The following is a 21407-nucleotide window of genomic DNA, read 5'->3' as shown; positions in this document are numbered from 1 at the left end:
GGCTGGCAAGAACAGGTGAATCGTGCCCGCAAGCGTGCCCCGCATCCGTGCGGGAATGAAGACATAAAACGCCCCGACTGATGCTCAGTTTCCAACTGCTACCGTCGACGCTAAGAATTCTCGCTATACTTCTCGAAGAACCTTCTTTTGCCAAGGAGAACGTCTCAAATCCTCAGTAACCATCTCATCACAACTCATTGCCAGCTCTCACAATGGCAAATTTTGTTGTCTTCGACGACAGCGTCACGAAGCTGTTCGGCTCCGCGCCGTCGCTCGAGTTGTTGCACGAAAACCAGGACTACCCGTTCGCTCACGAGGCCGGCGTCTTCATTGAGCGCAGCAACACGCTCTTCATCACCAGCAACCAGTATAATGACCATTCTGCCGGTGGTCGCAAGATTCAGATTTCCCGCGTCACACTCCCCTCCGACGGGAGTTCCAAAACCATGTGCGAGGAGATTGACCCCGCCATCATAACCATGGCCAACGGAGGCGTCAACTACCTCGATGGTATCGTCTTCTGTGCTCAGGGCACACACTCCTCGCCTGGTGGTCTGGTGTTTATGGAGGCCGAACCGCCTTACCAGACCCGGATGCTGGTCAGCTCGTTCCACGGCCGGGAGTTCAACTCTGTCAATGACGTCGTGGGCCACAGCGACGGCTCGCTGTGGTTCACCGACCCCATCTACGGCTTTGAGCAGGGCATTCGGCCCAAGCCGAAACTTCCCAACCAAGTTTACAGATACGACCCCATCCGCGGCTCCATCAGGGCCATGGCGGATGGCTTTGGCAGACCAAATGGTATCTGCTTTAGCCCCGACGAGAAGACGGTGTACATCACAGACACCGACTGGATTCACGGCGATGGCTCAACTGACCTTACCCGAGCGTCAACAATGTGAGTCCCGATGACGTGATTCCAGGCTGTAGTTGGGATACCGCAACTGCATGAGATTGAGTAAACTGACGAGTGACGGTAGTTACGCATTCGATGTGGTCCCTTACTCTGGAGAACCATTCCTGACAAACAGACGGCTCTTTGCCATGGCGGATACTGGCATTCCTGATGGTGTCAAGTGTGACGTTCACGGCAATGTGTACAGCGGCTGTGGTGACGGTGTCAGCATCTGGTCCCCAGGCGGTGTCTTGCTAGGAAAGATTCTTGTCCCGGGTGGTGCTGCCAACTTCTGCTTCGGCCGCAACGGAGAAATCTTCATCTTGAATGAGAATCGGTTATGGAGGGCCAAGCTGGCGGATGATACGAAAGGCGCATTGCTGTGTATCTAAGCGTACTTGGGCATGAGACTTTCAGCACATAAACGACCATAGATTCCAGATACGACGCTAGTTTCTAATTTCTAAATAGCTAGTCTATATCAAACGTCAGTCGTGAAGTGATGAGTACACTTGGGGGCCAATGCAGAACAAAACCATTGGTCTTACCTAAGATGGCTAACCCTACTACTTCTTTTGTTCCAATAGCCACTGAACACCCTTGATCGTGTCTTCCACAAAAGTTTTACTCTTCTCCAGGAGTGGGAAGTTGGTCCAGAAGTAGTGAGGAAGCCCAGAGTACACATCAAGCCTCGTCTTCACCCCGGCTTCTTCTCTCAGCACCCGTTCGTAGATGAGGCCTTCGTCTCGCAAAGGATCCAATCCAGCCAGCTGAAGATAAGCAGGCGGTAACCCCTTGTGACCTTTACCGATTCTTCCAAAGTGGAACGGGATGAAGAGAGGACTCTCCATGTCGGGCTGGACGATGGCGCGCAGGCCCGCTTCTGCATCACCAGCGTTGCTGCCTATGACCGGGTCTTTGCATGGCGTGACGGAGGGATGGCTAAGATATTCGGGACGGTATTGCTCGGGAATGAATTCTGGGGGCAACATGCACATGATGGGGGGAACGCAGAGGTACTGCCCAGTGAGCGGCGGGGAGAGGTTGTTGTCGCGGGCGAGGTGGGCGAGGACGGCGGCGATGTTCCCGCCGGCGGAGCCGCCGCCGATGATGAAGCCCCGGGAAGGGTCTGCGCCTAGTTCGGTTGCGTTCTTAGCAGCCTGGAACAAAGTTTGAGGGTCAGCACGCGTTTCAGTCGAGGGAGATGCTACGATTAAGCTGACCCATTGTAACGCGTCCCAGCTATCATTGATGCCGGTTGGGAAGGGAAACTCGGGGGCGAGACTTCCTATGCGTCAGTGAATGCAATTGTGATATTGGTGTCTTTGACGAACCGGTATTCGACATTGATGCAGACTGCGCCCAGATCCCTACTGAACAGGCGACAGTTTACCTCTTCGTCCGAGAGATCGCCCATACACCACCCGCCCTCGTGGTACATGACGATGAGCGGGCTGCCTCCAGAGGGAATCTTCACAGGGGTGTAGACCCGGAGTGTGAGTTCGTGCCCGTCTCTCGCGATGATTTTGCGGTCCTCCTCGCGGACCTGCTCCGGGGTGGGACCAGGGAGGTAGCGCAGGTGATGAGACTCACGCAAGCGCGTCGCTCGATGTTCGCGCATGGCGAAGAAGCCATCTTGTCCACGGTTGGGGTCGCCACGCTGCGGATCCCGGAGAGGCCGGGCGGCGAGTTCCTAGTCGAGGAGACGTCTTGTCAGTAGCGGAAGCTGGGGGTTTCAAAGGGACGTGTGGTTTGAGGTCAACGTACGGCTTCGATGAGAGGGTCCGGGATGCCATAAGCGAGGAGCTCTTCAGGAGATCGCGGTGCCATGGTTCACTGTTACCTTGTTCAAATCGATTGAAGCAATTGAATACCTATCAAATGAACTTTGCTGGCAATGTGCGGGGATGTAAGCTGACGAGGGCCGTCGGAGACGTTTGTAAAATCCAACGCTAATGGTGGGAAGGATTCCAGATTATCTAATCGTTGCACTGATCAAAACAGAGAGATATTGACTTACACGGGGAACTTGAATACAAGCACAGCCGAATGAAGATTGTATAAAACACCAGAAGATCCACTAGGATCCACAGAAAGCGGATAGTGGTCTGTCCCGAATTCCGTACAGTCGAGTTCCTAATAGAAGTCGTCTTCAGCTCATGCAAGTTGGCGCGACGGCAGCTGGCCTGGCGAGTAAAAATCAGGAAGATGCAGAAAGATGTTCGTGAAATGTGTTTGCTGAGTATGCGTCTATTGGCTCACACCCGCCGACTCTAAGCCATCATGATCAGCAAGGTCAGGACTGGTGTGCTTCATCGACCTGTAGTCCACGACAACCGACGGGGGCAGCCCCACTAACAAACATTATGGGAGAATGGCGTATCGTCAACAGGAGCCGTCGACTGGTGTTATGTTTCAGACTCTGGGAGGCGATTAACACCATTGGCTACAGTGAATGGTATTGTCTTTCAATCTCCGGCCCCCAACGTTTCCGAGCGACAAGTTAAGAGACAGGGGGGCTTTGAGTCACCAAGGGAACGGCGGAGACAACCGTTGACCGAGCTGCTCACACCGAGTAATTGGCTGGCCTACGAGAAGGCAACTGGTTGCCTTGCCAAGCCCTGGCGGAAAGATACTCAACAGTTCACGCGGATGCGCCACCACGCATGCGTGATGGACTGGAATACCGATACCCCTGGCCGAGAGAACAAACAGCCTGCCCACCTCTGATTCAAACGCACTCGGAGGAAGCGATGTTGGGAGAACCGTGGTCTTCCCTCCCCCTATGCTGTATTGCACCTGATTGCCGCTAAAATGGGGTTACTGATGGATTCAGTAGCGAGGTGGGAAATTTTGAGACGCGTGGATCAATCACATCGACAGCGTTGAAGATTGCTACGAAACTACATTCTCGAATCAATAAATCCCAATGTAAACTTGAAAACTCCAAAACCTGATGGTTGATGTGAGATTTTGAAGATTTTGATGGCTGATGGCCCAGAACTCTCTCGTCCACAAATGTCTGACCCCCCGATCACCGGTCCTATTACCACTCAGCGAGGTTGTCCTAAAGTAGGGGATGAAACAGGGGATTTAGGATGGATCAGCAAAGCGAATTGGTCTGTCATCTCTCAGTAACGTCTGTTGCGAGTATGCGGTGTCCAGAAGTGGTCCTGTCCACGATGCTACACGTCTCCTGCATGCTTCCACACCCTGACGAAGCTATGGCTGGCTGGCTGGAGCCACTCGCCACTGTCGATTCTACGCTTTTACTGACATGATAGCTTATCGAATGAACAGAAACCATCCGAGAAGAGGAAGAAGAAGAGGAAGAAGAAGAGGAAGAAAGAATTGTCACTGGGGCGGCAGGACCTGGGACGTCGACGTGTCGTGATCGTAGGCTGGAGTGCTGACGGCTGAGACCGGGGTTTTGGGCCTCAGAGAACCACCAAGTGTTTCCCTCGGTTCCTGTAGGCGAAACAATACTGTCTGTTGCATTTACCTCTCCTCCGATCTACAATTGCTGATAAAGTCGCCATCCCCGCGGCCAACAACTATTGAACTACGATGATTCCGCCCCTCCACAACTCTTACACTTGCTCTTAGTCTCTTCAACACTTCTCGCTCAGGTAAACATTTTCATTTTGCAGCCTTTCTCAGGTACTGGCAGATTATGTATGGCTTTTTTGCTCCAGCTTTTCAGCTCCTTCTATGAACTTACCGGCAATACCACGATTTGCCAACATAGCCAGCAAACTCGCTCATTTGTCAGAGCTACTTTTACATCAATGGAGATACAAGAGCTAATCACCTAATTCATAATCAAAGCAATCTTCTAGCAGCCTTTCCAGCTCTTACAATCGTTGATCAACCGAATATCCGCGAACCGCCGCCACTCAGCTCACTAGAGAAACATTACAATACATGATGGATCCTCAGTCCAATCAGAAGGATGAGCTGTAAGATACAATCTCTTTAAACTCCATCACTGAGATGCCTCAGCTGACTTTGTTGGTTCAGACTCCGTGAGCCTTCGCCCCAGCGAGCTTCAAGCACTGTTGCGGCAACATGTGGCTCGTCTCGATCGAGCAAAGCTTCGCCTAAGGAGCAAAATGTGACTTTGGGAATTGGAGAAGAGAAAGACTTAAAGGGCTCAAAAGACGGACAACAGACGGGCATGGACAATTTCGACTGGTTGAAACATGTTGGCACACACTTCGATCATTAAAATACACGGCCGCGCAAGGAAGATTTAGAGGCTCCCTTGTCGACCAAGTAAGGTTTGATGAGAGTACGGTTACAAGACCTTCATATCTGTATTCACGCTGTTCAAAGGGCAACAATTATCAGGTACAGACCAGATATCATCTCAAGTCTAAAACGGTTCACCGTCCACCTCACCGTCGTGGGTCTACCGTTGTCGACGGCTGTCGCGGCTCACGAGTCAGACCGGGATCCATTTTGCACCCAATCCACACTTTGATGGAGTCTTGCTGCGCCCTACGTCATCAAATGACATCATGCCGTCGCATAACGTATTGACCATAGGTTTTCGGTCCTTTTCGCGGCCTACCGTTGGCTGTCTCGGAGAGAAGACAATGGCGGGCCGATAAAGTGTTCCTTTCCAAGTCTGCCCCTCCAACCCCTCCATGTGGGTAGTCGTATCGGAAAGAAGCGTAGAGAGGATTGCCATTCAAAGCCTCATGTTGTAGACACTTGTCGTCTTTCAGATCATGGGGGAAGAAGGCGGTGATCACGGGTAGTCAAATGCCAGTTTTGTACAGTACCCTGGAGCTTAGGGGAATATCCCTGAGCTTCTCTGTCCACGCATTGCTTTCATTGGCAATGAAGCCTGCGATAAGCCACGCTCGACAGGGAAGTGACTGCAGTACCGTTTTCCTGAAACCTGCCTGCGCTCTTTTTGTAGGGAACCCACTTGCCCCTCCATCCATGATCCGCCCAGGGACCGTCGCGTTGTTCCTGAAGATAGACTCCCCCACCTTTCACAAGCTCGCCGATCATTGAAAATCCGTCATCAACATTGACAACGTTCTTTTCTTTTCTCTCTTCACTCTAGCTTTTCCTCATAGCTCTTTCATCCCAAAAATTGCCACTCTCTACCCGTCAAGATGCCTCAAGTAAGTAAGATTCCTGGCTTCAATGGGCAAACCTTAGGGCACTGGCCATGGAACTTCGACGAGATCAAGCCACCTAACCGCTCTCATAACAGATCAAGTGCCTCCTGTTCGACTGCGATAACACGCTCGTCCTCTCAGAGAACGCAGCCTTCGAGGCCTGCGCCCAGCTCGCCAACCAGATCCTCGAAAAGTTCGGCTTCGAGAAGCGCTATGGCGGCACCGAGCTCATGCACCAGTTCGTCGGCCAGAACTTCCGCAGCATGATGACCGGCCTCTGCGCGCGTCACGGCTTCACCATCCCCGCCGACGAGTTTGACCAATGGGTCGCCAAGGAGCTCGACACCACCATCGCGAACCTCCGCGCCAAGGCCGAGCCCTGCGAGAACGTCATCGAGGTCCTCGAGAAGCTCCAAAAGGACAAAAAGTACCACATGGCCATCGTCTCCTCCTCCGCCATGCCCCGCGTCGTCGCCTCCATCGAGAAGACCAAGATGGACCAGTTCTTTGCCGCGCCCAATGTCGGCATCTTCTCCGCCGCCAGCAGCATCGACCCCCCCGTCTCCAAGCCCAACCCGGCCATCTACCTCCACGCCTGCGAGAAGCTCGGCTTCAAGCCCAGCGAGTGCATCGCCATTGAGGACAGCAGGAGCGGCGCCACCGCTGCCAAGAACGCCGGCATTCCCTTGCTGGGATACGTCGGCCCCTACTACGAGGAGGGCCAAGAGAAGCTGGACTCCATGATTAAGCTCTTTAGCGAGGAGCTCGGCGCTTTTGACGTCATGCACAACTGGAAAGACTTTGAGAGCATCTTGGCCAAGTACGAGAGCTCATAAGATACCCGTAAACTGTTTAGAAATTTGCGATTTTGAAATGAATGGATGCCCGGCATAGGGCTGGAAGCTGTGTGATTGGCATTCCACACATGGACTCATAGAGCTTGGGAAAATAGAGATGAATAGAACGGACCACCTTTTGCAGCTTTGCATAAATCTGTGCCCTCGAACTGTCTACTACAAGTCTTCGATGAAATCCTAATACTATTCTTAGCGCCGCCCTAGACATAGACCTCGTCACGTTCCGGTCAGGGTGACTGTTGCAGTAACGCGTACCGTGACGGTTAGTGTTTGTGACAGGTCTATGATTTGAGCTGGCTCAAGGGTCATTGCAGAAGCGGACGCCGGAACGATACTCGCCACGGTCGAGAAATTGGTGATCGAGTCTACGTCGCGGCAACATCAATCCGCAGTGACTGACTTTTTGTCGTCCTTGTCCACTCTCAGAGCGGAGCCACCTACAACAGCGGATACCACACCAACCAAAGAGGATATGAGAGTGAACACTAAGACGACGATAGTTACCCAGTAGATGGTCCAATCATCATTACGCCGACTGTCGCGCAGGACTTGCCTGATAGTCCGCGGGGAATAGTTTTCAAATTCCTCCTCCAACTACAGCAATCGTGGGCTACTAGTCGTATTCTCTGGCACGCATTGGACTAACGGGCAACACCTTTCCAGCACTAGGATCGATTCCGCCCAACTTGCCGCCTGATAAACTATGCTGCATTTTTTTGCAGTAGCTCGTGTCCCATTTTAGGCTGTTTTGTCGTTCTATGGGAGCAGCAAAGTTAAATTTAGAATCGTCTTGTCAAGGAACTAGGGGTCGTTGAAATGATGTCTACGAATGTTGAGAGTTGGTTTACCGGTTCTATATGCTCTTTCTAAACAATGTTAGTTGTGAAGCTGGTGGTGGTGACAAGTTCCAACGATTGAGCTTCTTAAGTGCGGAGACATGAAGAAGAACATTTAGAGGAAGTCGGTCTTCTCTTTTCGTCCGTTTCCGCACGAAAAGATGTTCAAAGATATCGTCAGTATGCTGTATAGCAAATTCGTCAAAATTGTCGGGCAGGGTAGGCATATCGGAAAAGACCTTATTAGGCGGCGGCGGCGAACTCCGATATTGATGATCGGGAAATATGGAACGGCATCGGCGACTGTGGAGGTTTTGCGTTCCCAACGGTAGACAGTTTCAAGCTCTTCACCTGGTGATCGGCTCTCGCCAGCTGTGTTGAAACGCCGCAACAGCCAGATTTCGATTACCAAGTCGAGTGGAGTTCAAGACAGAACCTATCTTGTAATTAGGTATTTGGTCTTGGCAGTAGTCGCCCTTTAGTAGTGAGAACCTTGCGCGACTAATCAATACTCACCCCCGAATCAGGTAGAAAGGCATACTACTTGCGGCACATCGAGATCTAATAGTTCTAAAAGCCAATCTTCATTGCGCAGGTCGACAGCCTGTTGCTATATTGTCTTTCGGTCTTTGTTCCGGTAATTTTTAATCAATTATATGAGTTCGAGTAGGTCGCGGAATGTGCGAATAAAGTGTGAGTTCTCGGAAAAAAATATCAATTCTCGCTCTAACGACAAAATGTGGTTATCAAGCTCACGTTCCGGTCTGATACACAGCTTCAAGTACAATACTGTCAAATAGACCAGACTGGGTTGGATTGTACTACACTTGATCTGTCGAACAATCTACCTCCCGTATTTTAGCTGCTGCATCATTTTCCAGGTCGTCTTTGTTGTGGGTAAACCACGGAGCCTACATCGAAGGGGCTCATCTTGACTCATGTGAAGAAAACAAGTACACAGGCGTTTGGTCAGACGATTTCGTTCGCGCAAAAGATCAGTTCAATGTATTCAAACCTCGGCTTGAGTCTTTCTCTTCAATGTGGCTCATTAGTAAATTGAAGTTGTGGAACGACAATACTTGGGCATGTCGTTGCCATTGGTCTGATGCAAGTACGAATTATCATCACACAATATTGGAAATGCGTAGTTCTTCTCTGATATTTTCCTGCGGAGGCGAATTCTCACATGCTCGAACAAACTTTGCTGTCCTCTCGCGACGGATCATCAGTAATCTATTTTACTGCAGGTCAAATTATGGAGGTAAAGAGCCTCACGGACGGTATCACACCTGAGGAGAGACACCAATAGTATACCGAACCGCTCGGCATCAAGATGAAAAGAAAATAATTCCAAACAGCAAAACCTTGACGCTACTAAGTCCAGATTTGATGGGCTCGTGGATTGAGATGGAGAAGGCTATTTCTTCCTTCATTGCGGTTGACCTAGTCGACGAATATCAACCCACCCCGAGCCTTATTGTCGAGGCATACGAAATAGAACGAGATTGTAAGAAACCGAAACCAATTGTGTTTATCAGCTATTACTCACAGCCTTGTGGAAAGAGAATGGCAAAGACCTTGCAACAGAATGGAGTGCTAGAGACTGAATCAGGTACATTCCGTGGAATGTTTTGCCGCTCATAGCGTGATGAAGTTGGGATGGTTAGGTCAGAGATTTGGATGGTTGGAGGATTAAGATATCGCTAGGTTGGGCAGTTTTTTGACTTGTTGGTCTGTGGTTCGGACCACCAACATTTGCGCGCCTTCAAGCATGACGTTGCTAAATGCTGTTGCAAACCCCGATTCATATAGCTGACGTTTTGAGTTGGAGATGAACTGAAACTAATGTAACTAAAGTGAACAAAATAAAACATGGATTCTAAGAAGAAACTTTTCAATTTGGTGGTACTTCATTCGCAACTCGCCGCTTCTGCTTTACACAGCTGCCCGTGGGGAGCTCGTGGGTAAGTGAAGTGGAAAACAAGGCACGTCATTCTCTCACAGCTGGATGAGGAGGAGGTTCAATCATTACCCTAAGATCTGGAATTTCATCTCAGTAATTAGTAGATGCTGTAAGTGTGTTGTATATGAATACCCGTATGCAATATGGAGTATTTGGCCCTTTTGAGGGACAGGAAGGAGTAGGCGCAATGACAGAGATTCTCTCACAAACAAGGTTTCTAGATCGAACTCCTGGTCTGTGTGTTGCCGCTTGAAACCCCGCGGGGCTGCAAGAAGTCCACGTCCAGTCGGCACCGATGCGGCATTTCCTTTTATCTCCCCGCGTCCACCCCAATTTACTAAGCTCTATCACATCCATCAACACTCATAGTTATTATATCCAAAACTCAAACATCACACTCAAAAATGACGGAAAAATCATCCAGCAATCCAGAATACATTGCCCAACCCCCTGGCCCGTGCTGTTGGGCAGGCACTCTCCACGAAGGCAGCCCGCGCGGCGACGTGGAAGACATTCTCGAAGTGCCCACCTACGTCATCCGCCCGTCGGCTGTGAAGAACTCCCCGCCGCCCAACGGGCATGTCATTCTCTACTTCCCGGACGTGTGGGGTCTCTCCGTCAACGCCAAGTGCATCATGGACGGCTTCGCCTCCGTAGGCTACACGGCGCTCGGCATGGACTTCTTCCGCGGCGACCCGATCTCAAAGTATCGCAACGCCAAGACCGATCCGCTGCCGCCCGGGTTCGACCTGGCCGCCTGGCGCGCCAAGCACTGGAACTTTGCCACGGAGAACGTTCCCAAGTGGACGGCGGCTGTCAAGGAGAGGTTTGGTGCCGAGTTGAAGGCTGCGACGGGCAAGGAGGCGAAGTTTGCTTGCGTTGGGTATTGCTTCGGGGCCCCGTTTGTGTGTGATTTGCTTGCTGGGGTTGGTGGTGACGGGGAGCCGGTTGTTTCCGCTGGTGCGTTTGCGCATCCGACGGCGTTGAAGGAGGAGCACTTCACCAGCATCAAGAGTGAGTTTTGGCCACGAAGCGACTGGGGCCTTCCTTTGATTGTCCTTGATTTCTTCCACGAGGCAACTAATATGGGGTGTATGACTGTAACTACATCGTAGTGCCATGGTTGAAGATATTTGTTCTAAAGTCTGCGAGTTGAGGTGGCTGACCCGAGTTCCAATAGGGCCACTGCTGCTCTCCTGCGCCGAGAACGACCAAGCATTCCCGACCGAAGCAAGGAGAAAAGCAATCGATTTCCTCCAAAGAGAAAAGAAGATTTACCACCTACAGGTCTTTCAGGGCGTGTCACACGGTTTCGCGGTGAAAGGAGACCCCTCAGATCCGTACCAGCGTGAGTGTTTGCTGCCTACACGATATCGACGTTGAGTTAGATTACCTTGGCTAACGCAACATCTTTTAGGATGGTGCAAGGAGCAGAGTCTTAGCGCCATGATTGACTGGTTCGACATGTGGCTGGTTCAGAGCTCTTGATGATGTTGAAAATGAAGGCCCGCCGCAATGGTGTTAGGTTAGGCTAATACTAGCTGTCCCCCAGATATGAAAATGTCAGCTAGGGTTCGAGAATAGCACTTTGATTGCATTGAACTCGTTATCAAGCTTGATACCGCAGGTGAGAAGAGTCGACAGGGTTGTACTGATCAGGACGTGGATCAGTTGCAATACTTGGCGAGGTAGCGAGCTTTCTTGTCGTTTTCGCGACTCGCATAATGAATTCTATAAACATGCAACAATCCCTACTCTTTTCCTAGGTGTGTCTTACCAGCGTCTGAAAGTTTTGTGTACATCTGTGAAGGGCTGGGCCCGTTGATACGGGCGGAAATTGGCAACCAGCACACTTACACAACTGGGGCATACGGCCTAAGCTGATGTCGATTCACAAATAGAGCGTACGTAAATCAAAGTCCCTGACTTGTAGACTGATTGAATTTGAGTAGTGTGGACCCGGTAGGTGGGCGTTTAGCCCGTGACAACACCTAACTTGAGCAGTCCTGCTGCTCAGTTTCCTAGATGACGGGCACTACCTGCTCCCGCCACTGTCGGGAGCTGTTCGGAAAGAGACTGCTAGCATCAAAAAAGGCATATAATCACATCATCAGTGTCCCTGCCCGCCCTCTCAAGCTCTTTGAGTCGTTTCCATTCAGAGCGACTGTCGTCCAGAGACGAGTTGATGGCCACCACCGTAGCCAGCCTCTCTAATAGTCAATAAAAGTTCACGTAACCGTGACTGACTAAAGCTTCCCATCTCAATATGCATGAAAGCTCAGAATGGTGCTTCAGCATCTTATCCTGGACGCAGGAGCAGCGATGAAGTCGTCCGGCAGATAGTCTGCGGTGACTGACTGCATGTCTATCTTGTATTTTGATTCATCAAAACTGCCGAGGCCAATTTTTCTCAAAGAATCCAGCCCATGTGGCCGCAGGGCCAGCCTGGTACCGTGTCCGGGCATTACAAAGCCTTTGCTTCCAAGACGAAATCTGTTGAATCTGTTGAATCAGTTGAGCCAGGAGCCAGCAGAAAAGTCTTTTGAGGGTTTTGCTGAGGTGTCTTGCTATCCCTACAGCAGCAGTGGTAAGCCACAGTACCTAGGTAACGATGTTTTCGTGGTGACTCTTTTTTGTCCTCCCAGGTAGTCCGTCTTTCACAAGTATCTTCCCGCAAAACGGGCATCCATGCCCTGGATTCGAAAGACATATCTTCCCAGTTCCAAAGCCACTCGGTTGCCTGGTGCCCTTTCCCTATTGCGCGCTTGTTGGTCTTTCTCCGTCCTTTGCCAGCAACCCAATTACCTTAGAGGACTGTAGTAACGGCAAATACAATAGCAAGAATTCCGATTGGAAGCGTGAAGAAGAAGGTAATAGGACCCCAATTGGTATCTTCATCATCTGCCTTCTTTTGCTCGTTCGAAAGAAGCATCAATGACTAAGCATCAATGACTGAAGAAGACAGTCTGTAGAGTTGCTGCCCTCGGGACAGTTCGAGCCGTCGATTGCCATGATGGAAGTCTGCCTACGGTAGAACAAAGGCGAAGGTGAACGGGCTGGAATGCTTAACCTGTGGGAAGGTCTCCGAAATGTTGATATTCGGCGCCGCCGCCCAGTATTTAAACCGATGGACCGCAGATGCGGCCCGCTGATAGCGGGTGCTTGGCGTACAGCAAGTCCATGCAATGTTGGCTATCTCCATCGTTTTACTCGCTTCTCCTTGCGCTGTGGGGAACATTACGGAGATCAGTGCTCATTTTCATGCATTTTATGTGCCACATTGCCTTGGAAAAGCATACCGTTATCTTTACCCGGGGCTTTCCGACCACTCAAGTGGCAGACACGTTCCCATCATCTAGAGTTCCGACGACCCTGCATATAGCCGCCGCCTTGCAGTATCTAAGAGTCCCGAGTAAACGTAAATGCTCTTCGAGAGGTTCCACCAGGAGTGTCTTAATGGGTGAAATGTATCATGCAACATCCTAGTGTGCATGCGCTCATCTCATAGCGCGCCAGCTTAAACTCCCTGTTTGATGACTACGGCTTCCGAAAATTGTTGGACAGCAGAGTGTTTGTTTCAACTGATCGTGTGTTTATCAAGCTCTTAGAGTTGGAGCCTGCATCAAAGGATAAACCAGTGCGAGGCCAACGGCTCCTTGGCTTTTGTCTTACTTCAGGTGATAACGGATAACGTGCTGCTCCGATGCCTTACAAAAAGAAAGCGTAGCCCAGCCCGTTTGCCACCGCTAACCTCTCCCAGTCACGTTGTTTGAACTTCTCACCGGCATCCATCGTTCCACTAGACTATGCTATATGACTTACTGCCTCCGTCTCATTGGACCTTGACATAAAAGACCCTGACGCTAGCCCCGCGCTTGCTAATGACTAATATTAAGGGTCTTTCGCGCACAACCGCATCGTCGAGGCGCGTCAGTAGCTTCTCCGCACGCGACGCTGGAATTACCCCTGTGCTGTGAATTCGCGCTTTCGGCCACGCCAAAGCAGACATTTCAACGATTCCTCACGTGGTTGGTGTAGCTGGTAAGCTTGTAATTTTTCTCGTGGCACCGAGATGGTCAACGATGTCGAACAGCCTGCGTCCTCTTCGGCCCCGGGGTCAAGTTAACAGCTCCAACTCCAACCTCGAGACCGCGTTGCCAAAAGTTTCCAAGGGACGGGTGGCATGTGGGCAGTGCAGGAGGCTGCGGCAAAAGGTACATCGTGCCCGTTTATGAATCTCACCACTTGGTGTTGATGTTTAATTTACGTAGTGCGACACTCAACGGCCGTCCTGCGGACGATGCTTGGCGACTAAGCATGAATGCAACTACGAAGCAGAACTTGGCGAGACTCGGATGCAAGGGATTCGGAAAGTCAACCGTCAACTCAAGGGAGAAGTCGACACTCTGAGATCGCTATTCGAGCGACTTAAGTCAGCAAACGATGAGACGAAAGCCGACATCATGGCTCAGCTGGCCGCAAATGATTCACCTGACGTGATCCTTCAAAGACTAGCAGATGGCGAAGACTTGCCCAGCAAAGCGAAGGACAATAGCTCCCATCCTACATCCGAAACTCGGCACTCTGAGCCAAGCACCGAAAGTCCTGACGGGCTCATCAAACTTGAAAGAGACGATGAGCCTCCGTTCCCTCCAGGGGTAGTTCAGTGGCATATTGACAAGATGCATTACCTACTTCAACGTGTGGAAAGCGTTGATCTAAATGCAAGCGCGGCAAAGGCGGAACAGGATGGCAACTCTGAATCACCGGACGATGAGGGCGAGCATAAGACTCCGGAGTTTCTCCAGGCCATCATCTTGGCTGATGGTGCAGGAAGACATCGTTCAACGTCTTCTTCAAACGTTGGCTTGCCACCCGGCGCGGTGGAAGGCTTTGGGAACCTACCTTTATCGAGCGCCGTGCGAGCGAATTACTATCCCGCGGCAGTTCAGGCCCGGCAACTCCTCAACCTCCAAACTGAGGAGTACCGCCTACCTTCGTTCATGGCCGCAGACGGAAGCCCCCTATCGAACATCTTCTACAGCTACAAAGAAGCTGCGATGGAAATGCTGTCTAATGGTGTCCCATCCCTCCAGGTTCTCGGGCCCTCCGACCGCATCGACCTGGAGCTCTTCTTTCGTGATCGTGAGCCGCTAGACTCTTACGATGTTCATTCTTGGGCTTGCGAGATACTAAAGAATCTTGAGGGTTATGACATATTCGTCAAGCTTGCAAGCGTAGCTCTCTACACTACCTATATGCGAGTAAGAACTAAGCTGTTTAATCTCTATCAGGAAAAAAACCAGAAACAGCCGCGCTAACGGGAGCAAAAGTGGAATATTCTACCCACAGCCACCAACTACGCTCTGATGCCAGAGATGATCCGCCCAACGAAGCGCCAACGATTCATACCTCATCGCATGACGATTGACCTGGTACCACAGTAAGAAATGCTCTCATCTATCTCTCCGTGAGTGGTTTATGAAATCTGACATCAAGATTAGCCCTGCTATCCGCGACGCGCTGATCAATAGGTTCCGCGATTGGCTCTCTCCAGGAACGACAGATACCGGCGGAACCAGCGTAGGCTGGCCTTACAGTCTTGACGCTGCGGTGGATATTTGTCCTATAACGGGACGTAGAATGCTAAGCCGTGCCTTTTTTGAACACGCCACGAATGGGAAGAACTGGAGTCTGGATAAGTCTATCCGCCCCATGTATCCTGAAATTGAGGGCATGGGATTCAAGATTAGGGATTGATCCTGGCTCTCGTCTCTGAAGCTCATGTGAAGAGGGGAATGTTTTCGCTGATACAAGAGAAATGAGAACTTCTCACTCGGACTCGTTCCCACTCTTTCTATTGAGGGATATCAGGTAGATACAGTTCAATTAGGTGCTGCCGAAGTGACAGTCAAATTGATGGGCTGAGGCTGAGTTTGGAAGGCGGTCTGAACCTCAAATTGCGTCAGCAGAACTAAGAGACGTCAAAGATATGATGTTTGGCTCAACTTCTGCTGCGCAGGCTGCCCAGGAAGGAGACATTTCGATGTTGTCTTAACCGGAGCAGGCGTTACTCACTCTCGTGTGCTTTGATGTCATGATTTAGGAAACCCCCTGCCCCATGCCTTAATGGTCTTCGGGAATGTTGAATAGTCGCTTCTTCTGCGAAAGTTCTTCCAAAGAACCTGATTTCAATATATTTCAACGCTGGACACATGCTCACAGCTTTGGCTAGGTTTGCTGTGCAATGATCTGAGAACCTGTTTTGATTGTTACATATGGAAACACTGGTGATGTAACACAGCTATATAGGTCTAATGGCATTGGAGTATGACTGCTTAATATTCGGATGCTCTCAAAAATCTTTGTTTGCTCCACAAGTTTAAGCATCGGCCTGGCACTTCCATAAGGTCGCTCACCATCCCGAGGTGATGTGTAAACCAAGCGCAAACCCGGATTTGAAGAGCGTGTCTCGACCTTGCTCGCAAGTCCGTCAGAGTAACATTTCTGCAAGGGAAAAGTCACAAGTCGATCATAAGGTCTAGAAGGATCCCCAATAGTGCTTGTCATAGTCGCCCTGGGGTTTCCAGAGTGCCGCTGGATTATAAACGGGGATCGGCACGTCGGCTACCCATTGTCAGCAAGGACGCAACTTTGAGTCTTGTTTCTTGTTTCGGCATCAACTTACTTCCATATCCAGTGTTCGGCAAGGCCCAATCCGGCGACGGCGGAGCTACCCAACCTGGCGGCGCTGCTGTGATGGTGTAGGTACTTGTATAGGGTACAGGCGACTCCTTGGGTCCCAGTGTCTTGATGCCGTTACCCGGCCCATAAGAGTTGTCTCCCTTGCCAAAGATGTTGCTGATTTTGTTCACAACGCTCGTGCCTGACTCTGTCCAGATTGTGAAATCCTCAACAATAACGTTCGTGGCAAATGTCAGGTCGTTGGCAACCAGATACAAGGGCGGTCGTTTGACACCATCAGCCACCGAGCCTAGATTCATGTCCTTAGCAAATCTCCGTCTCATCATAGAGCCTCTAGGTAGAGGCTTACCTGAAAAGTTTCGAAACACCAGATTGCTTAAAGCCACAGCGCCCGTGTCAGGCTGAAGGGTGTTTTGCCAGTATTGGTTTATGTCCAATCCATAGAGTGATGCTTTGGAGCGAAAGTTTTCGAATGTCACATTCGTGACATACCCGGAGCCTCCAGGGTATGTCTTGATGAAGGCGATGTTGTTGCCTTGAATGATGCTGATGTTGCGTGCATGCTGCTCATTATTAGCTGATGCACCATGCCTGATTCATGTGATCCTTACGATGTTGGCAATCGATGCAGACACGTTAAGGCTGCCGATGGAAATTCCAGATCCGGCTTGGTTGCAGACCAAGTTTTCAACAAGAGCATGGTTGGAGGGACTCTTGACCGAGACGCACTCGTCTCTGTTGGTCACCTAGCAACAGCTTAGCATCTTCGACGAGGTGAATTAACAGACGCAAATACCTCTATATCATGGATCCAGTAGTTTGTTCCCACGACGTCAACACCATCATATGAGCCAAGATTAGCTCCGCGAATAGTCAAGTGATAGACCTCTAGGTTGACAGCAAAGTCAAAAACAATGTGGAACTTGGGGCTGTCAACCAGAATGAGATCGTGAACTGCAGTGTTAGTCGGCGAAATCAGGCGAACTAGCCGAGGGCGGAAGGTGCTGAGATCTGTAAGCGATTGACGTTCACTCCAAGGTCGTTGAATACCGTACTTTGCTAGATTTCTATACAAGTAGCCTTGGCCTTGAATGGCACCCTTGCCGTTCTCAGAGTAGAATTCGAAGTCGACGGCTAAAAGTGTTAGCTGCGTTCATAGTGGGGGAAAGAGTAGACGTACGATTGATAATTGTGATGCCGTTTTGCAAGAACTGGCCGTCACCTTCGCCGTTGATGGTTGCGTTCAGCGGCCCAACTCCAGCGAAGCCTTGCAAGATCAACTCACGGTCAACAGTCCAGTTGCCACCGTACGCCAGGGTGATGAGACCGTCGAGCTGGAAAGCCCAGTTGGTTCCGTTCGACAAGATCACCGTACGCTTGATCAGGTACTGGCCGTCGGGGACGATGAGCCGGCTTCCCGCGTGGGGCAGTACACAGGTCTTGAAGGCCTTTTCGATGGCGTCGGCCGCATCTGTGGAGTTGTCGTTGACTGCCCCGTAGTTTAAGATGTTGCACTCGGTGACCTTCTTGCTCAGACTTGTGGTTGGTCCGACGGGACCGGTCAGCTGAGCTGCCGCTCGCCACGCTGAGAGGAAGCCCAAGATGTACGCGGCTCTCATTTTCAGATTTGGCTGTCGTGGGAAAATGCAATACAGAATGGCACTGGAATTTGTACACAGAGGAGGTAAAAGCTCTAAATATGAACGGAATATGTATTTGACTTTACTAGTGTAGATGAAGAGCAGAGATTCTCCTACTCCAAATTACGACATTTGATGGCTCTGTTCACAATGCTAGGATAATTCGACTAAGTCGGATGAGTCTACCGATCAGGATCTTGAAGCATGAATACGAGTAAGCAACCGGAAATTCACTCGTGAGGGACATATCCCGCCTGTCAAGTTAGGACTCATGATCAAGATACAGGGCATCATGAAGCCCGTTCGACGCTGTTTCGGACCTTCGTCCAGTTGTAGACTAGGCCGTTATTGAGGAAATGGGTTAAAGCTTCCCCGCCTCAGGTAAGTCAGGCCTTGACCGCTGAGTCAAAGGTGAGAAGTGAGAGAAAGGCAAAAGGTCGCCTAGTGAAGGTGTAATCCACTTATCCAGGCAACAGAGTTCATGCAGCACCATGATGGCAGAAAAGACAGTTATATTAGCTCCAAAGCAATCAATGCCCAAAGTCGCTAAGCTTGGGCTCCCCCCTGTGATTGCGTGACCGAGTCAGCATTCGGCCGGCTCAAGTCCAAGCTTCTGAATACGTTACAGAACAGGATGCAGGATGCGCCTTATTGGTGGAATTTGAGCTGTCAATTACCGAGACCCGACGGTTGAGTTCTAGAATTCGACTGGCATTGTACTTTACACAGTAAGTTTGCAATTTGAGTTAATCCGATACCAGAGAGACGACGTACAGTACAGACCCGTTGTTGTACGATTAGGCCGGGAAAACGGCATCTCACGAACGGTTGCTTCGCGACTTACAAGGGCTGAACGGGAAAGAGCACTTTGAACATTTGAAGGCGTCACAATCCTGCATCTTGCATCATTTTTATCTGACTGAAAAATGGTTCAGGTGACATCTTCACAGAGACACAACCCTCCGCTTTCCTGAGTAACTTACTCTGAGATACCTGCACACCATTCTTGTCCTGCCTCTTCTCTGTGGAGAAAGATTGCAGTATTTGGCCACTCAATCCTCAACAATGGCGCCAAGAAACGTCCTCTTGCTCGTCGCAGACGACTTAGGAAAGCAGCTCGGTTGTTACGGCTGCCCTTACATCAAAACACCAAACATCGACAAGCTCGCCGCCGAGGGCACCAGGTTCGATAATGCCTTCGCAAGCACAGCATCCTGCAGTGGAAGCCGCTCCACAATCTACACGGGCCTTCACACCCACCAAAACGGCCAGTACGGACTCAACAGCGGCAAGCACCACTTCATGACGTTCGACCACGTCGAGACCGGGCCTACTCTGCTAGCCAAGAATGGGGTTCGCACGGGGATCATCGGCAAGGTTCATGTCGGACCGGATGCCGTGTACCCCTGGGAGTGGCGGGCTGAGAGCTTAACCAGAGACGTGTGGTGGTCTTCACAGCGTGCCGCAGAGTTCTTCAATGTTTCCAAGGAGGATGGTCGGCCCTTTGTGCTGACCGTTGGGTATCACGATCCTCATCGCGATCGTACGCGCGGTGGTTTTGGCAATGATGAGCCTGTTGATGAGAGGATCAAGAGTGTCAGCTACCGGCCAGAGGATATGGTTGTTCCCGGGTTTCTCTCGGACACTCCTGGTGTGAGACAAGAGCTTGCAAGTTACGCAAAAGCCATCAGCCGCCTGGACCAAGGTGTTGGCATGATCCTTCATGAGCTCGAAGAGTCTGGCTTTGCAACAGATACCTTGGTCATCTTTATGAGCGATAATGGCCCTCCTTTTTTAAACTCCAAGACGACGCTTTACGACGCCGGCATACGCCTTCCTCTCATAATCCGGCTTCCCGGCGCAGGCTCCTCTGTTAGCCCAAATCTAGTCTCTTATGTTGACGTTCTTCCTACGATCTTGGACTGGATCTTGGGCGATGCCTCAGATCAAGCCAAGCAGCAGCTTTCCGGTCGTTCCTTTTTCGACATCATCAACGAAAACCATGAGCTCGCCAAGTGGGATCACGTCTTTGGCTCTCACACATTTCACGAATCTACCAACTATTGGCCGACACGTTACATCCGCACAAGACGCTACAAGTATCACCGCAATATTGCCTGGAGGCTTGACTTCCCCTTCGCCAACGACATTTATGGCTCGTTGACATGGGAAGACATTCGAAACGCAGATGAGAATCCAAAGATGATTGGCGAAAGACAGCTCAAGGACTATTTCTTCCGTCCCGCAGAAGAGCTGTACGACTTGGTCAACGATCCCAACGAAGTCAAGAACTTGGCCAAAGACCCGAATCATAAGGAAGTGCTAGATGAGCTGCAAACCAGACTGGAAGACTGGCAGAGAAGAACAAACGATCCGTGGTTGTTCCGAGACGGGATCTCGGTCCTATTAAACAAGCACCACCTCGATGCTGGCTTTGAAGTGCCTGATAAATGGGATCTCGATATTGAGCACCCCGAGACAAAGGGCGATGGGGTAAAGAAGTACCAAAATCTGCCGTTTGGCGTAACTGGTCCCAGATCCTAATAAGGTAGTCTTATGAGTCAATCACTATGATAACACTGTGAAATTCTCACAATCACGGTCCTATCATCTTGCTCGCTTGATTTGATGTAATGTATGGGAAAAAAGATTTCATCGGGATCTGCTTCAAACCCTCTCGTCCTGCTCACTCGGTTCTTGGGTACGACTGTACAAATTTAAGGGAACCAGGTTCAGTCAATAAAAAGTGGGTAAACAAATAGACTCTAGATGTCTTGAAAATATCTTGGAACTCTTCACTGGCAATACACCGCGATCCCGGAGGCCAGGTGCTCGTCACTTTGAAAGTGCCTCGGTTCAACCCCTGGGAAGCGGATGTTGAAGGTGACATCGGCGCAAATCTTGTACCATTCAGTTGGTCCCGTACAAACCAGGAGCATCGGTCCCTAAACGCCTTAGTGCGCCGTTATCAATTGGAAGCTCGGTTTGGCGCGAAGCAAGAGACATGGGCGAGAAGCTATCACGGATAAATTTTAGTGTTTGTATCCGTAAAAGCCCAGTATTGTAGAAAAGTTGCAACGGTCAGAGACTACCAACCACGCGGTTCGCCAAGATGGAAAAGGGTAATCATCCGAGCCCTGCCAAGCGCTATCCCGCGTGTGGCAGACGAGGGTATGCGAAGGATTGGCGGGCCGGCACAGTCCTCATCTTTCCCCATTATGTCGTGATGGCGTTCGGATGATCATTGCCGAGGAACCTACCAAAAGCTTATCTTCACAGTCAAGTCTTGGCGGGACATGGGTTCGTCACTTTGAAAAGTAAATGGAATGATACGAGCGGTTATTCCCAGTCAGGTGGTAGATGTGAAGAGGGAAAT

At 50.5% G+C, this 21407-nt stretch overlaps 8 protein-coding genes across 8 annotated transcripts; 6 read left to right on the top strand and 2 right to left on the bottom strand.

Moving 5' to 3' along the window:
- Positions 1 to 212: 212 nt before the first annotated feature.
- On the top strand, positions 213 to 1287 carry CORC01_13797 (SMP-30/Gluconolaconase/LRE-like region; the record flags this gene model as incomplete). The annotated part of the gene is made up of 2 exons (XM_022625413.1): positions 213 to 898; positions 981 to 1287. The coding sequence occupies 2 exons, from the start codon at positions 213 to 215 to the stop codon at positions 1285 to 1287; spliced, it is 993 nt and encodes a 330-aa protein (XP_022468086.1).
- A 174-nt stretch (positions 1288 to 1461) lies between these two features.
- On the bottom strand, positions 1462 to 2725 carry CORC01_13796 (uncharacterized protein; the record flags this gene model as incomplete). Its single annotated transcript, XM_022625412.1, has 3 exons — positions 1462 to 2179; positions 2230 to 2588; positions 2663 to 2725. 3 exons carry the CDS (start codon positions 2723 to 2725, stop codon positions 1462 to 1464), a joined length of 1140 nt encoding a protein of 379 aa, XP_022468085.1.
- Positions 2726 to 6024: 3299 nt separating this feature from the next.
- CORC01_13795 (haloacid dehalogenase-like hydrolase) lies at positions 6025 to 6866 on the top strand (the record flags this gene model as incomplete). The annotated part of the gene is made up of 2 exons (XM_022625411.1): positions 6025 to 6033; positions 6126 to 6866. 2 exons carry the CDS (start codon positions 6025 to 6027, stop codon positions 6864 to 6866), a joined length of 750 nt encoding a protein of 249 aa, XP_022468084.1.
- A 2246-nt stretch (positions 6867 to 9112) lies between these two features.
- Positions 9113 to 9367, top strand: CORC01_13794 (uncharacterized protein; the record flags this gene model as incomplete). Its single annotated transcript, XM_022625410.1, has 1 exon — positions 9113 to 9367. The coding sequence occupies one exon, from the start codon at positions 9113 to 9115 to the stop codon at positions 9365 to 9367; it is 255 nt and encodes an 84-aa protein (XP_022468083.1).
- Positions 9368 to 10090: 723 nt separating this feature from the next.
- CORC01_13793 (dienelactone hydrolase) lies at positions 10091 to 11174 on the top strand (the record flags this gene model as incomplete). Its single annotated transcript, XM_022625409.1, has 3 exons — positions 10091 to 10700; positions 10867 to 11034; positions 11104 to 11174. 3 exons carry the CDS (start codon positions 10091 to 10093, stop codon positions 11172 to 11174), a joined length of 849 nt encoding a protein of 282 aa, XP_022468082.1.
- A 2867-nt stretch (positions 11175 to 14041) lies between these two features.
- Positions 14042 to 15446, top strand: CORC01_13792 (uncharacterized protein; the record flags this gene model as incomplete). The annotated part of the gene is made up of 3 exons (XM_022625408.1): positions 14042 to 14950; positions 15020 to 15129; positions 15191 to 15446. 3 exons carry the CDS (start codon positions 14042 to 14044, stop codon positions 15444 to 15446), a joined length of 1275 nt encoding a protein of 424 aa, XP_022468081.1.
- Positions 15447 to 16227: 781 nt separating this feature from the next.
- CORC01_13791 (murein transglycosylase) lies at positions 16228 to 18010 on the bottom strand (the record flags this gene model as incomplete). The annotated part of the gene is made up of 6 exons (XM_022625407.1): positions 16228 to 16313; positions 16375 to 16680; positions 16741 to 16954; positions 17003 to 17137; positions 17188 to 17525; positions 17572 to 18010. The coding sequence occupies 6 exons, from the start codon at positions 18008 to 18010 to the stop codon at positions 16228 to 16230; spliced, it is 1518 nt and encodes a 505-aa protein (XP_022468080.1).
- Positions 18011 to 19096: 1086 nt separating this feature from the next.
- On the top strand, positions 19097 to 20575 carry CORC01_13790 (uncharacterized protein; the record flags this gene model as incomplete). Its single annotated transcript, XM_022625406.1, has 1 exon — positions 19097 to 20575. One exon carries the CDS (start codon positions 19097 to 19099, stop codon positions 20573 to 20575), a length of 1479 nt encoding a protein of 492 aa, XP_022468079.1.
- Between the last annotated feature and the right edge of the window lie 832 nt (positions 20576 to 21407).

The sequence above is a fragment of the Colletotrichum orchidophilum genome (assembly GCF_001831195.1).
Source record: "Colletotrichum orchidophilum strain IMI 309357 chromosome Unknown Scaffold_214.1, whole genome shotgun sequence".
NCBI lineage: Eukaryota > Fungi > Ascomycota > Sordariomycetes > Glomerellales > Glomerellaceae > Colletotrichum > Colletotrichum orchidophilum.
Note: the sequence above shows the minus strand (reverse complement) of the source record. Positions and strands in the feature narration are given on the sequence as shown.